The following is a 16,420-nucleotide window of genomic DNA, read 5'->3' as shown; positions in this document are numbered from 1 at the left end:
ACAGTCGGAGACGGGATAATATTTTTTCATTCGCGCAGTTTTTGCTGTCCTTCATTGCCTGCACACGATCGTAACAATTAATTCTTCGCACGAGGCCGTATCGATGAAGTAAGCGTAACTTATTCATACGGATCGATCATACCTACCTTCCATTGGATATCGCGGGTATTAGTCTGATTCGGTTTATGTTAATCAAGCTTTTCTAAAGATTGGAACGTTTTTCCTCGAGTTTTCGCTCACCACTCGGGAGTTCCATAATGTATAAGATTGCAATAAGCGCGCGACGTTGGGTAGAACGCTTTAAGCTCTTTCACCCACAAAGGGAATCCGCGCGGAAATATAAAGGTATCTTCATTATCATAAGCCCTATAATAGCAAATAAACGTCAACGATAAAGAACTAAGATGGAAAGATATTATCGCTGATGCAGGGTTTTTCCGATATAATGGAAGTGATACTGCATTTCGCAAATCCATTTGCTCTTCACGATCATTTCAGTAATGTTCATCATCTATAAATAATAGTCATTAGTGGTTAAATAATGAAACAGGCGACAAGTGCCCTCGACATAAACGATTTATTGAAATGACGAAACGCAAACATGAAATACAAAACGTGAAACGTGCGCTTCTTTGTTACAGCACAAAATGCTCTTTACGGCACTTTGGGTAATATTTACTCGCCATTAGTTCGATCTATCTACTGCGCTTTATTGCCATCGCTCGGTTCTTAGGTCGTCATGGCCAGCCGATCGTAGCCGATTTGTCGATTCCGCGCAACGACGTGTAGCCAGCAATAGCGAGCAGCGAAGAGGATCGGGGACCGATTTGAATGATAATCGGACGGATATGATTGATTTATGAATGCGGTATGGTCGGTGCACGCTTGCTAGACGAGATTAATCTTCATTACGCGACGTTATCCCGTCTGGCTGCTCTTGTCGTGCAAAAGGGATCGAGATACACGCCGCGGTAGGTAGCCGCATTATTAAGATTGGTCCGCGGTCCCCGTGTATAGTCGTTTTCAAGAAACGATACCTCCCAACGGAGATTCTCAGGAACGGACTTGAATGTGCAAGTCGAAGGAACGTTACTCAATGTATGAATATGGATGATGCAAGACCTTTTTTTAGCTACATTTTCTCACACTTTCGATATGGGAAACAAATACGTGTATCTCTAACGGTCGTAACATTTCTTATTTTAGCAATAATAAGATGCAATAATAAAATAAACTAAATTTGATGACGAGATAAATTTTAGATAAACATGTTCTTTTAAACTAAATAATAAATAATAAATACAAAAATAGTAAATCTAAAAAGAATAGCAAAGTAGTCAAGTATTTCTACAATTTTATTACGTTTGTTTTTATGTTTATAAATAACAATGTAACTATATTTTAACAATATAGTTTGAAAAATTTAAGTAAAAAAATATGGATAAAAAATTGTTCCCTAGAAATATATGTCTAAACAAATTTCGTGCATACTTCTTTCATTCTTGATAGTCAGAGTGACAGGTCAGACATCGAATTTTTTGAATTCGTAAAAATACTATAAATATAGGTAGATATGTTTCAGGAACAGAGGTTATTTCATCCTTCTCCTCTTCCTGTTTCCTTTCATTAAAGTCAACTTAACTCACGAAAAGAGCGAGTAGTTAAAGATCTAAATTAAAAAATTTTGCGATATATTTTTATAAACTAATTATAGACTAACTTCCAAAAATTTGTACTCCAATCATAATCATAGAGAGAAAAGAGAAGACAAAGATTTGTAAAGCATTCAATAATTGAAAAATGCGTGAAAAAATTGTATCATGAAAATATTACAAAACTTATCAGCTGTTACTAAGTTGAAAATTTAAGACATGTGAACTCAGAGACGCTACTCCGAGCATTGACACGTAACTCGATTTCATATAATAGTATTTGTCGTTGATAAAATCTTAAATCGTCTGGAGCGGATAGTAGCCGGTACATACAAAAGTGACCGCCGTTAGATTTCACAAATAAAATGGCAAAACGGGAGTTTATAGCACGTCTACGCGAAGTCTTTTCTTCGCTTTGTAATTCCAGCAGAAACCGACCCAGATCTGGAATGCCCTTCGACCTCCACCGACCGTTGGACGATGTCTACAGCTAGTCACGAAGTCGAATACTCGGCGACCCAAAGAAAGAGAAGCAGCCGGTGGAGATCAGAAAGACCAACGCGACTTTGAGCGGACCAACTCGAAGATGGATTCAGATTGATGAAAAACATATCTCCTGCAGATTACACAGATTCCAAATTTATTTCGAGAGACGAAATAAACTTGTAAATCCCTCTAAGAGTCTGCTGAAAATTATGAAATCGCACGAACTGAAGGAGGTGTCCAATTATAGAAAGCGATGCATATAGTAATGCGAGTGTAAATATTAATTAATGTAATAGATTAATCCTCAATTGATCTAATTTAAAATTAGGATCGATTTTATTCTCTACGTGTATTTCCAGCTTAACTATCCTGATGTTTCGCTGGCGAGACGCGCCGAAAAGTGTCGGAGAAACATCGAACTTGGCCGGTGTAAACGAGAAAGTTCGAGCTGTTCGATCTACTCCGATTATAGTTTGAAACTACTCGCAAAATACCAGTGCAATATCAGGAGGTTACGTCCAAACAACGAACCAACATCGAACCAACATAGATCCAAAAGGACAGGTAGAAGGAAATCGAACTCGTCATCGACAGACGAGTCCTTCATGATCGGCTCGCTTTTATCGAGAGATTGCAGAATGTCGGATATTGAGCAGAAGAAAGAAAGACAGAGAGAGAAAGAGAGAGAAAGAGAGAAATAGAGCAAAGATCGATCAGGAAGGAGACGAAAGGAAAGGGAGAAAAAAGACAATAAAGGTGACGTTTGCACCGAGCCGCGGCATCTGTCCTAGGAAGAGATGGAACAGCTGTGTCCGAAGGAAGTGAAGTGGGCAGACAGAGAAAGATGGAAGAACGAAAAAGAGGAAAGAAGAAGTAAAGAGAGAAGAATATGCGAGAAGAAGAAATAGATAGCTGAATAGAGGGAAAAGGCAGAGGAAAAGGGAGAGGAGTCTCTAGCCGCGATGGGCTCTGAGTACGAAGTGGATAAAGAGAGAAATATGGACAGCCATCGGTGAGGAGAAAAAGACAGACAGGGCGGGAGCGAGAGAAAGGGGAGGAGGGCTGCGTTGGAAAGGGGCGATAAAGGGGCATGGAAAAGGAGCTGGCAACGCCGCCCGGTCGATAGAAGAGTGGGACCTGCGTGACGTGGCAACGTCGCAAAACGTCTGCTTTAATGCAGCGGTTCTCATCTCGCGTGAACTCGGTTGTTTTTCATATCAGATATAACAAAATCAGATACAACGATGGTTGTTGTTTAGAAGTAGGATCATAGCATATAAAGAATTTAAATGGTAAAACTTAAACACAGTATATATGAATCGACCAATTATAGTCGAACATTTTCGAGAACCTAGGTTAGGTCTCGACCTAAATTCTTCTCGGAAAATGCTTGATTGTGATTGGGCAGTTTAAGTTTTATTAGATATTATTTATGACATAAGATTATATAATATTTTTTGTCTGTTATAGTTCTTATTGAAATTAAGTTATTACATATGAAATATTGTATTATTTGTATCTCACACAATATTACTCACTTTGTATCACTCACAAAATATTTTAACCATGAATGTGAGCAGGCTTCGTGGAATGCATAACTTGTCCTTTTTGCGCGTCTTTGATGATAATTTTAGCTTGTTTCAGCATATTTAACATGTGATCAAAACTACGGTAACCTCGTGATTTTCTGTAGAAAAATCTTAAAAGTTGTATCAAATAATATATCTTTCAAAAATTGATCAATAAAAATAAATTAATATTACTTTAATATAAAATCTACAAAATATTCTACAATTAAAAATGTACAAGATGTAAAAAGATAGTATTTTATAGGTATTTACTATTAAAAAATTTTGAAAATATCCCATATTACAAAAATATACTGAATTAGTCGATCAAATATATGCACCATACTCTGAAGCAACTTCTATATATATATTCCTGTTAGATTCATTTTCTTGTGGTAAGATTCCCAGATTTATTTCGCGAAGCCGCAGCATGAAAGTTACGTATATATGGAAAACTAAACTTTCAAAGTGCGCAGACGTTGTGGAACTTCAAGGAGCTTGAAGACGTAGAAATATTCTAGGAAACCGACCGGGTTGCGGTCGGGTTTGCGAGTCTTTCGAGCCGGAGTTTTTTTTGCCGGACCGGTTTGCGAATTGCAGTCCGAACTTTTCCGTGCACAGGACGATGGGAAGCACGGAGAAGATAGCGGTTGGGCGTGGCGGCGATGTACGCAATAATTTGTCTTAAACGGGCATAATTGAGAGTGAGTGATTAAAAAAAAGTACCCGAAGTGTTCACAAAGCGACACGCGCGGCTTTGAGGGCAATCTGTTTTATACGGCTGGTCCGATATTCCGTTTTGCATGAAACGGTTAAATCACATGTGACGCAAATTGACACGCGGCTTTGAACTCCGAACATTCGTGCGACTGGTGTATACTACATTTTGTGTGATAATTTAAACCCAGCAAATTCTGTGAAACTTTAGACAAAGATTTCAAATAGTGATACTATAATATATTGCCTTTATATGCGTACTTCAAAATGACTAAATTATTTCAATGTGTTACTATATTATCCTTCTTGCTTTTATTATTCTCTTTTATCGTACAATTTATCATAACATTGAAAATAAGTTATATAAAAAATAAATTTCATTTTAAAATCGTTCAACTATATATTAATATAAAAGTTGTAATGTTTTCACACTCACATATAATTACTTTTATGTTTATATATTAGCACATTCAAAACTTTTTACATATAAAAAAAATTTAACAATGTATCACGCAAACGATTAAAAATAATAATACAATAGAACAAATAAATTCTCGTAAGGATTATTCAAACATATAGTCTTTTCTCATAGACTCATAAAAAAACAATTAAATACATCTTGTATAACAAATAATTACAATAATTTTTTATATAAGTCACGAATTTTCGCGATAATGCAAATAATTTAAAAAGAAATTTATTAATACGTTTATTAATTCGAGATTAATATTTGTATAGTATCTATCTATAAAAAAAGTTTTATTGTGTGCATTATTAAACATATTATGTAGTCTATTTTAATATTACATCGTATATTTCAAAAATATTATTAGATATATGTTTCATTGCAAACAATAAAACATTATATAATTATATTATTAAAGTTATTAATCATATGGATATATGAATAATTTTTCACCACAATTGTTTTTCCATTTTACATCAACTCCTTCCATTTCTACATGCATCTTTTATCAAGTGTTTAGTGTGCAACTGCAATGGAGTGTAATTGCAATAAAATGTGTACGGCCATTCAGAATACATTCTCTCTCCCTCTCTTCTGTGAAATAAATAATTTATGAATGAGAAATGGCCGACTGTCGGCACCTCTTATGTATATCTAACAATAAGTGTATGGCTCAGAAATGTGTGGTCGAACGTAAAAAGGGGAAGGCAAGCACACAGGAGTTGTACACAGGAAACACATAATTCTAAGTAAGTTTCGCAGGTGTTCGCAATTGTACCGTACAAAAACCAAAAGCGTTTCGAAATCTTCGTCAACATGTAAAATGTGATATAGCTCTCATGGAAAATACGACCTGTCTGCCGTTTTGTACAAAAATCGTGCGGAACAGTTTCTATAATATTCGTGAAAAAGACCGCTAAAGAAGATCAAGTAAAAGACCAGTAATACAATTTCATCAATAATGAGAGAACTCAATGTATAAAATTAATATAAATCTTAGGAATAATCATTGCTATAAAAACAATATAATAATAAAGGAACTGAAGAGATGGCAATTACATGTCCCAATTCAATTCGTTCTCGTTGAGTATAATAGCAAAAGCTGTAGGTAGATATAGTCGGCGTGGCGAGCATTTTATATTCTTTAATGGAGACAGACTCAGGCACGATACGAGCTTCTCTCCGTTCCTTAGATTCGTCGCACGTTGCCGCCATTGGTATCAACTCTCTCGGAAGAAGTCGGCGAGAGAATGTGGCCAATGCGGCATCGCAAAGACGCTGAAGATTCGGACCGACGACGCTTGAATTAAATCTAACGTCACGACGCACGACGTAGACGGGGCTCTCCTCGCGCTCCCTTTTTCTTCATACTTGTCCGTTATTCCCTTTTACGGGATAGTTTCTGATGGCTCGTGTAACCCAGGAAAGTCCCGGGGAATCCGAGGGGTTTTTATCGCCGAGCGTGTCAAGCGGGAGAAAGAGAGATCTCGGGATGTTGGGAGTATAACAGCGCGTCACTTTTTCTTTTGCTCTAGACAAACCGTCTTTAGAAACTTTTGCAAGTTCTCTTTGTCCCTGCGATCGTTCGTCAGGATTTTCCGGACGCGTGACGAAGAGATCTCACCCTTCCGCGAACTCCGATGATTCGTGACGTCTAATAATGTATACGGTCGATCTTTTCGTTCCTACGAATGTTAGCTCATTTATGTCGAAGAAGATTTCGCGTAATATATCTTAACAGAATGCGAATTGTGGTCGCGCCGAAAGAGACTTGATAAATCACACGTCGCGCCGAGTGTGAAAAAAGAGAAAATCGTTCCGTAATAAAGACTCCTTATTGACTTTTCAAAACTGCCTAGGCTCATGTTCATTTTTATGATGGCGCCTCTGATAAATTTCTAATTGCAAAATAATAACGCATAATCGCAATGTATTATTTGCTCGAAAGGTTGCGGTAATTCAGTTGAAATTCCCAACAGCAAATATTAATTATTGCGCAACAATCTCATTGTCATCAGCTGATCGAGGAAGTTCGCTTCTATCGCAACAATTTCTCTCTTCTTCCTCCCTCTCTTATCGACTTATGCTGTTCACCTCCATGAACTGATAATACGCTCTAAATTATATAGTTCATTATTAAAATATAGTGACGTTATTATATAGGTAAGCGCGTTTTATCATATACAAACGATACATATTTTGCAAAAAAAGGAACCGATACGGAATAAAACGGCGAAGATGAAAAATCCATTTTGCTAAAGAAGAGATATAGAATTATAGAATGCCCTCTTTATGTACCGAATTTACTGCGTTACTACTTCTTTCCCCCCCCTCTCTCTCTCTCTCCCCCCTTCTTTTCTCTATCTCCTCCGTTTATCTAAAACGTGAATCACTTTAAGCGATAACGACCACATACGTGTAGGCCACGTACACATGATCGGAAAATCGACCGTTATTTGCGTGAACTTTGCAGTTTCAATTACGATGGTAGTATCAATCTTTTTTTTTATGCGTGAAGACATCCGTGAAGAATTAAGGAGGCTCTTACCTCGATCATAATATGACAGATCTTTATGAAATTAATATATGATGTTGTAAAGTGAACCACAACGGACCGATGCCCAAAACTTGAGCATAGGTTGACGATAAAAACTGTAAAAATATCAGTATTGAAATTCGCATTTTTAACACAGGGCATATGGTAAACACTAAAATTTTTACCGGAAGTGATGTGTTTTCTTGGCAAGTTTGCGAGCCAGGTAAACAAAAAACTAAGGAATTGGTAGTTAAAATAATAATCTTTCTAATGATAAGAAGAAAACTTGGTGTTGACGATGAGTTATAAAAGATATTGTAGTTTTAATATGACGTACGACAGGTTAGGCGAATGATCTTCCGAGTGTCAAAAAAGCGCGAAGTTTCTAACCTCACTTGCACATGTCTTTTCTCTGCGCTGTATGGTAGCGGCATAATTATTCTCTCGCGCATCGACAACCTTTATTTTCGAGAATTTTCCTTTCATTTTCCCTCTCAGCATTCTCACGTTATATCTTTCTTTTAGCTCCAACTCTTCATCGCATCATTCGCTACAACGCTACACGGCTACACCTCACTTAGCTGCAGACTGCTACAGACGACGTTGTGACACGCGCATGTTCTGCTCTTTAGCACTGACGTAGTCAACTGACTTATTGTATAAATTTTAATATTTACACTAATAGAACATATAACTTACTCTTACACTATGTAAAAATCATTATTTATTTTTTTATTTAATTTTCCGATAATTTTATAACCAATTATTAATGATAATTTTTCGGTTGCTACATTGATTAGAGCAGCCGGGTAAGAGCCTCCTTAAATAAAAATTGGAATCTTTACCATTTCGACTTCAATGTCGTGGGAAATCATACGCGGCGATAAGATGTATCGTTATTGTATATTTCGAAACATTCGAAGTAATTTATTGGATTTGTAAACGTTTACTTGGGCGTTTACTCATTTTTGACATTCGATAAATGTTGAGATAAAACTTTTCTCTTGATATACAAGTGATTAAATGTATTCTTGCAAGAAATTTGAAATTTGCAATCACTACTCTTTATATATTTTTGTAAAAAAAAAACAGCTTTTTTCACAATTGTAAAGCCTCTAGTAATAGCGTACAGTGTTGGATAAGAACTTTAAAGTAGACATTTATTTGTACAAATTTGTATTCTTAATGCATCGTACGTATCTTCATAATTTACACAAATATTTATGATTAATGTTTATGACATCGATTAATTATTTTTATATTAGTGTTAGTTATATTATCTTCTTTGCTCATCCACGTTAACTTTCTACAATCCTGTTTTTTATCTTTTTATTACACTGTGAACCTCGTTGTTATATAAGCCTTGTGTGAGTATATCCTACATTCTAAATAAATCACTATTCGTATGTGTCTGGTTCATTCGACGACTGCACATAATTTTCTGAAGCAGTTCGCGACTTTACAATGGCAGTAATGCGTGATAAAGGCTCTATTCTTGTAAGCAAAAGATTTCAATTATAAAAGCAAACAAGATCTTAAAAACTCAAGATATCAGGCAAATACTTAACATAGACAAATACAATACAAACTGTCCATTTTAAATTTTACATACTTTTTTGTAATAAAATTAAGATGCAATGAATTCTTGCTCACCTTTAGAGATAGTACATTACAAAAAAATATAGTATATTTTTCATTAAAATATTTCATTAAAATATATAAATTCTGCATATTTTTAATTTTCTTGAAAAAATAGTAAATTTATATTTCTTTTTGTTCATTTTTTTCTCATATAAAATATTAAATAAAGTCAGAAACCGTTCATTATATATCGCATAACATGATACAGCTTATTCGGCATTGTAGAGTATAACAATATACGTTAACTTTTCATGAATGGATAACAACTCTTTCGTCGACCATTGCAGTGTGCGACGTTTGCTCATTGCATTTTTTATGACGTCAATGTGGACAATTTGTGTCACTTGGGACTTGGAAGCGAATCTATGGCCTAGTATGTACGAACAGACGCTAGAAAAATATACATAGCCCGATAAATATTTCTTCGCATTATACTCCATAGTAGCGAATCGAAGAACTATATGAACGGTAATAATGTTATATACGAACCGTGAAAATGATCTCACGATGTAAAACGTAGTCCTTACGTAAAGCGATCTGACTTTCGAGTTTCGCGAAATCTTAACAACCTATAGCTACGTACGTCGTCGAAAAATAGTCGACGCGATTGATCGACAACTGTTTTCGCGCACCTATTGTGAAGATGTAAAAGTTTAAAGAACATTGTGATGATATTCGAGCTTTGCAAAGCTATATTTACGCAATGGAAAGTCGTCGGGGCAGCTACCGGAAATGGCTTGTCGTGAACGGTCAGCACAAAATCCTCCGCTTTTAACAATTTTTTTTCCGCGCCCGAGCGTGGTTTTTACGAGCGATCGTCCGTCGACCTTTTTATTCCGGACTTATAAAAGAGCCCCGCGGCGAACCGAAGATACGCAATGCTTTTGGGATTTGACGGGCAATCTCGCGTTACATGTCCCCGGCCAATGAGATACATTTGCATCGTGACAAATGTCCCTGTGCACTTGCGGAAATCGACTACTCGTATGGCGTGACAGAGTTAATATCGAATGTAAAAATTTTATGTCTCTCGATTTCCTCCGTTGAATGGAATTCGGATCTTTTGTTTCGACGCGACGTGAAACTTATGAGAGAACCATCGCCGTATGGACGATTAAAATATATTAGAGATATACGAAGTGTCAAAGTGTTATAGTACAGGTTCTATATATTCCTCCTCTTTCGTGTTTCCATAATGTGATGTTACACGTTATAAAGCTATATACGCTCTTATTTGCATTTGCATCGCGGTACAACAGTCTCAGGTTTTCGTAGGAAAACGTGTTGGTTAAGGCTTGTCAGCGACAGCGGGAGGTAAACTCGAAAGAAGGCTGCTCGCGACAGTAGCCGGGCGTTTACCCCTTTTTTCTTTTCTTTTGCTTTCAAAAGGTATAAAGAGAAGAATATCTCAGCATGAGATCATTGCGGTGCGCTGTTACATTAACATCGCGCGCACCACATCATATGCGTATTTCTTAAATCTTTTCTTTCGAAAGAGAATTGCGGAGGAGGAAACTCCTTCAATTGTCTCACTCGTGCAATTTAATTCATCGCCAAAAAAAATTCAAAAACTGTTTCCTAATTATGTAGATTCCAATGCCATCAGTGGTCGCTATCGAACGCGATATAATTGCACAATGAACATTCGATAAGCGTGCTGCGTGTGCAATGTTGACTGCGCGATATGCGAAATAGACTTTGCTATTGTAGGAACACCTGGCACAGTGTCAGCTTACCGCCGTCGAAGTGACGACGAAATGTTTCTATTTCGCTGTCGTATAGGTATATGGCCGAGGGTGTGCTACAAAGATACGGAGAGGAGCAATGAACTGACACATCGCGTATCCAAAAAGGCTATATAGCCTGATTATGATGGCGGCGAATTTTATTTACACGATACCGTATGGTTTATCTGTAAATGTATTTTCATTACAAAATTGTTTAGCCTCAATAAAAATGGTTAAAAGCTGTATCATCATTAATATATCGCGTTATCAATAAAAATTACCACCATTTACCGTGACGCGCATGTGCGTGTTTAGTTATGGATAAATCTTGATTGAAAAATAGAGTAAACGTTCTATGATGTTAAATTGTAGAGGAAGTTCGATATCATCATTGTATAAATATCAAATTAAAATATAATAAAAGAATCAATATTACGCGACTAACTTTTTGTGATATGTATAAATGACATTTTATTTCATATTCTATTTCATGATAATAATAAAACAAGCTCACATTCGTTAAATAAATTTCGTAAAAGTATATATTCACTCCTTTCAGATTTAATTTATTTTTAAAATGCAAAACATTAATCCTTTAATTACATAATACGCCGGAACGATCCGACTTTGAAGTACGAGGTAATTAAAGAAATGAAAATATCTCTCTCTCTCTCTCTCTCTCTCTCTCTCTCTCTCTCTCTCTCTGCAACGTCGAAGCCGCGGGAGAAGATCGAAACAGGCGACACGCCCGAGTCATGAAAGCCGCAGACCTTAGAATCCCGATTCCTCAATGCCTCCGGAGTGGCACTCACCTTGTTTCCATACCAGAATCCGCAAGGATGTCACGCTGCGCGCCGTACGCAAAACGATGTTCCGTCGAAGGCGGTGGCGCAGGACGTGTCCGCGGCGCTCCTTCGAAGTGTCGTCGACGCTGACGGTGCTGTTGGTAGTGATGTTGCGGTTGTTGACGTTGATGTTGATGTTGCTGCTGCTGCTGGTGATGATGATGGACGACCGACGGATTAATCTGGATGCGGTGGATCGCGCCTGGCACCCTCCAGCAGAGCACATATGGAATCACGAAGTCAGGCTTGACCTGCACCAGCGGCAGCAGGCGATACTCGATCTCGCGCGGATTAAAGGACACCGATCGCCCGTTCGTATTACCGCTCGACCCGCGCACCAGAAGACGACCCTCTCCACGGAGGACGTTGTAGTTGCGCCAGCCAAGGTCACGGGGTAACATGTCACGAGGACATCCCTGCCAACCACCGAACTACCGGCTCCTTGTGCGTTTTGCCATAATGTCAAGGATATCCCTCTCGTTTCTCGCACCGAGGATCTTTCGAGGCGTGAGCTGGTTTTACGCGACAATCTCCGATCAATCGCGAAGGCGACTGTCCGTTGCCATAAACAGAAGAAAATTCTTTTCGCTTACAACGAAATATACCGTACAATTAGACGAAAGAGTAACGAGGAGGGCTCCTATTAGCTTATTAGCAATTACACACGCAGCGGTTTAAATCCACTTGGCAATCGATAGAAGCTTCGTGTATTCGCTGCCACTGAGAGACGACGCACTTCGTCGCGACACATAAACATCCGCGACAACGGAAGCGATGCGAATTTTCCGTGGACGAGTTTATCGATTTATTGTTTTCTCTTTTTTTTTTTTTTAAATCGTGGATTCAATCAAGGATCCAACGTGTTCGTTCGCGAATAATGTCGGGCGTACCAGATGGGCGAGACTGGACTCGGGAGCGTCATCCTCGAGCGGCAAGCGCGTGTGCTCGCGAGGAAATTCGGGATCACTGGGAGGACCGGGAGGGCGGCGAGACAGGCGCTCGGCACTCCCTTCTCGCGCGACAGCACTCCGACCTTAGCATCGACTTCCACGACCGGAGCCGAACGGTGCGAGAGCGAACGAACCCAACGAACGAACGGACGTGGAACGAAAGGCGAGAGAGGAACGCAGCCCCCAAGAATCTCCGCGGCGCGCCACGAATTTCAAACTGGGCTGCGCGCGCAATTTACGTGCCTCAGGGCTGTCTCAAAGAAAGCTCGTCGTGAGAGGGGTGTCGGCACGCGAAAATGTTGGCGGCGGCCTTTTCCAACCAGTCTTGAAAATATTAAAGCTATATACGCGTGATAAACTCGTCGCGGTCTTGAAGAATAATAAAATATGGTAATTATTAACAGTAATTATTTTTTTAAATAAATGATAAACGAAATATAATCGCCTATGCATGCCGATATTGTTACAGCTTTTCTCCGAATTCGGCGACTTGAACGATTTTCTAATATCTTTGTATATGAACACCAAAAAGATAGAAAATATCATCATCCAGTCAAGTTTAGATAGAAGCATTACATTAGCATCGGATTACATTCGCACAGCATGCAGGTGATATCAATAAGATATATCCCACGCCATTTACTATTTACTGCGATTACACAATCGAGTATAGATATCGAGTCAGATCCGCGGCGCGGAACAATGCTCGCGATTTATAGGAAAACGTGAATCGTGCCTGACATTAGTAAACATCGGTAAAAGGTATCGTTCAATGTATCATTCAAAAGGCATTCAATTTGATCTCCAAGTTTAAACGCTCTATTACCACCTATATAAGCGACGGTATAATTAAATGACTCTGGTCTCTGCCAAGACATTAAAAGAGACGATCTGCCAATCGAGAGACAATAAAACCGCGTACAGATAGTAGCAGGTGTCAATTTAACTGAATGCCAGTTCAGAAATTATCAGTATATATCTTTCACCAACGAAGATTAAAAATTTCACACTAGTCACTCTTGCGAAACTTCCAGCGGAAAGCTCGGTATATCTAACGTTTTTCATCAAACGCGCACGCAGGTGAGAGGCGGCCTTCTCTTTCGCGGATTCCCCTCTTTCTTTATCTCTTCGCTTGTTTTTATCGGTTGCAATCGTGTCATCGCTATTATGATTCCATCGACACTTAATACCGCACATTTTTTTGTTGCCTCCATACGTTTTTTCGCGTCAACGCTTTTCACGGGAATGCAATTGATCTGGGACGTAGATATGGCAATTTTCCGAGGCTATTACAAGACATTAGAGCGATGTTGGGGAAAAAAAAAATAAATGAGGTCATTCTCCGTTCGAAAAAAAAATCGCTCCGTTCAGATAATTTTAGTTTGCTATAAATCTGCGTTGAAAAGTACAGATTGCTAAAATTTCGATCTTAAATTTTACTTTGAGTATAACTTTTGAAAGAAAATACGTAAAATCAAAGGCGGCGAGAAATATTCCCCGAAATTATTGGACGCCATTAATAAGAGATTACAAAATTCAAGTTAATTATAAATCGTATATATGTATACGGAAAATCAATATTGCTTTCCATCAGGTACGGGAATAGTATATATGCATAATATGAATTTCGCGACGATTTTCGATCGGTCGGCCGCAATTGCCGTTTAATCAGCATCGGTAGCGCCGCTAATGAGCACGAATCAGCCATGAAATCTCGATTATACGGTTATGCGTGTCCGCGGTGCCGCGATGCCGTTAGCCCGATATCTTTCCGCCCGGAATGACACTGCACCTGCACCGGGCGCCGCGGTCAAAACACTTGAAAATTCCTCAGGGGGAGGGTCGGGGAGGTTAAACGATCGCGAAGGTCGTTTGCACCTGTTCGCATCGACCCTCTAGCCGTGCAACTCCCGCAGGTGCATCGGAGGCGCATCAAGGACGTGGTTAAGCCTCGTGGCTTAACGAGTTATTTTTGTTCCTGTTTCGTATAATATCGCCGAGAAATAAGTACACATACTGTTTTCGTATAAGATTTGCATGCCAGAAAAGAAGTATACTCGATAACTACGTAGGTATTAGTATTGTATTGAAGACCATTTTTTAATTCTGAACGACAATTTGGATTTTTACATTTTCTCGCGGAAATTTTTGAAATTTCATATAAAATATCTTATCCGTGCCTAACGTAATAATCTCAATGGAATATACACTACACAATAATCCTGATTAAACTGAAATGCGAGTATCAAGTTCATGCAAGTATCACAATATCACGTACGCCATTAATCAGCTTTCGATAATATTAGAGATATATATACAGTATACCAGGTTTAATTAACCGCTTAATTGATTAACGTATTAATCAAGACAGAATTACATCGCTCACGGAACGTTGAGTTGTAATTCTCGTCAAGCAATATTTACTTGTTTGTTCATCGGGTAATAAATGTCCATATCAACTTAAATGTCGATGCATGCAATTGTGATATACATGTAATGTATTGTATCTCCTGTTAAACATTCCCAACAGAATTAAATGCGCCATGATCGGAATACAGCGACGTATGCAGCTATATTAATTTTTCGACCGACCGTTCCCTTCTCGCGGAGAAAGGGTAGAGCGCTGAATGAATCTTAAGGACGTCTGCTTCTTTAATTTTTTTCTCTCACGAAAAACGTAGATCAATCACAGATACACCGAGAGTAGTAATTTCTATTATTTGAGAATTTCGATTATTTACGAACATATTTTTCCGAGCTTAAATAAAAATATAGCGACCTGAAAAAGGATTGGCCTTATAATCTGTCATGCACCGCGAGAGAAGATAATCGTAATTATTATCAATAATCCGAAACGAAATAACATTTCAGTCCATGTTGCACAAAGAAATTCTTCTGATTGCTCTCGCTGAAGATAGGTAGCGATGGTTAATTTTCAAGAAATATAAAACTGATCCTCTTCATCAGTAAATCAATCAATTAATCTTGTCACGAATACTTAGTGAAGATGAAAGGCGTTTGTTTTCGTCCAGGAAATATTACAATAAATTATCATATTTTTAAGTATACTTCACTAAAAAATTCTCTCATATATTGCTAGAGTATATTTATTACATTAGAGATATAAAAGCGACATATGCATCGTTACGTCACATTGAGAGTTCCGTGTTCTATATACATTACTGATCTCGGCAAACGAAGACTCGATACGTCACGATTCGCGAGTTACAACGGCGGGACGCGCCGCGTTAACCTTCGTCGGCGATCGGAAAATCGATCGATCATATCGTTGCAAAAAATCGAGAATATCTCCCTATATAGTGCGGCAACGTGGATCTGATCACTAAGGGTCGCAGGCAGCGCGTAATTATCGGTTATGGCAAGGAACTAATTGGTAAGAAGATCGCGACGGTCGATAGCGATCCCCAGTCGGAATCGTAATCGGCACACGAACGCGGGCGCCCTTTCCAATGCCAAGCGCGCGAGCCGCGGCACGCGGAGACGATTTTCAATTATTATTGTTATTGCCACGAGAAAATGCACGCGGTCGCGGAGGCCGTTTATTACTGACGGCCGATGTTCCCCGTGTGTTTCAATACAACGTAAATAAATTTCTACCGTTTGCAACCGGTAATGCGCGGCGTCCGTCCGGTGATGAGGCAATAATTATGCGCGGCAATATTCGCCGACTGATAATTCATCGCGGGTTAATTTGACACGGCACTTCTTCGGGTTAGGCACTTGCAAGTGCACATGCACGATCCGCGCATCGAATCCTTGATACGGCGGCATCAATCGACGTCTCGATGTCGGAGTGAATCAATTTTTCAGC

The 16,420-nt window shown here is 38.6% G+C and overlaps 1 protein-coding gene across 2 annotated transcripts in view; it reads right to left on the bottom strand.

The window, feature by feature from the left end:
- LOC143900506 (protein gustavus-like) overlaps nucleotides 1–12,743 on the bottom strand; it is a 137,509-nt gene extending 124,766 nt beyond the window's left edge. For both annotated transcript variants that reach the window (XM_077411934.1, XM_077411935.1), the window contains exon 1: nucleotides 11,606–12,743. In XM_077411934.1, coding sequence (XP_077268060.1) covers nucleotides 11,606–12,039 — 434 coding nt within the window. In that variant the 5' untranslated portion in view covers nucleotides 12,040–12,743. The remainder of the gene's footprint in view (nucleotides 1–11,605) is intronic.
- Nucleotides 12,744–16,420: the final 3,677 nt, after the last annotated feature.

This window comes from Temnothorax americanus, unplaced genomic scaffold (genome assembly GCF_048541705.1).
Source record: "Temnothorax americanus isolate GAGA-0224 unplaced genomic scaffold, ASM4854170v1 Scaffold3, whole genome shotgun sequence".
Taxonomy (NCBI): Eukaryota; Metazoa; Arthropoda; class Insecta; order Hymenoptera; family Formicidae; genus Temnothorax; species Temnothorax americanus.
Note: the sequence above shows the minus strand (reverse complement) of the source record. Positions and strands in the feature narration are given on the sequence as shown.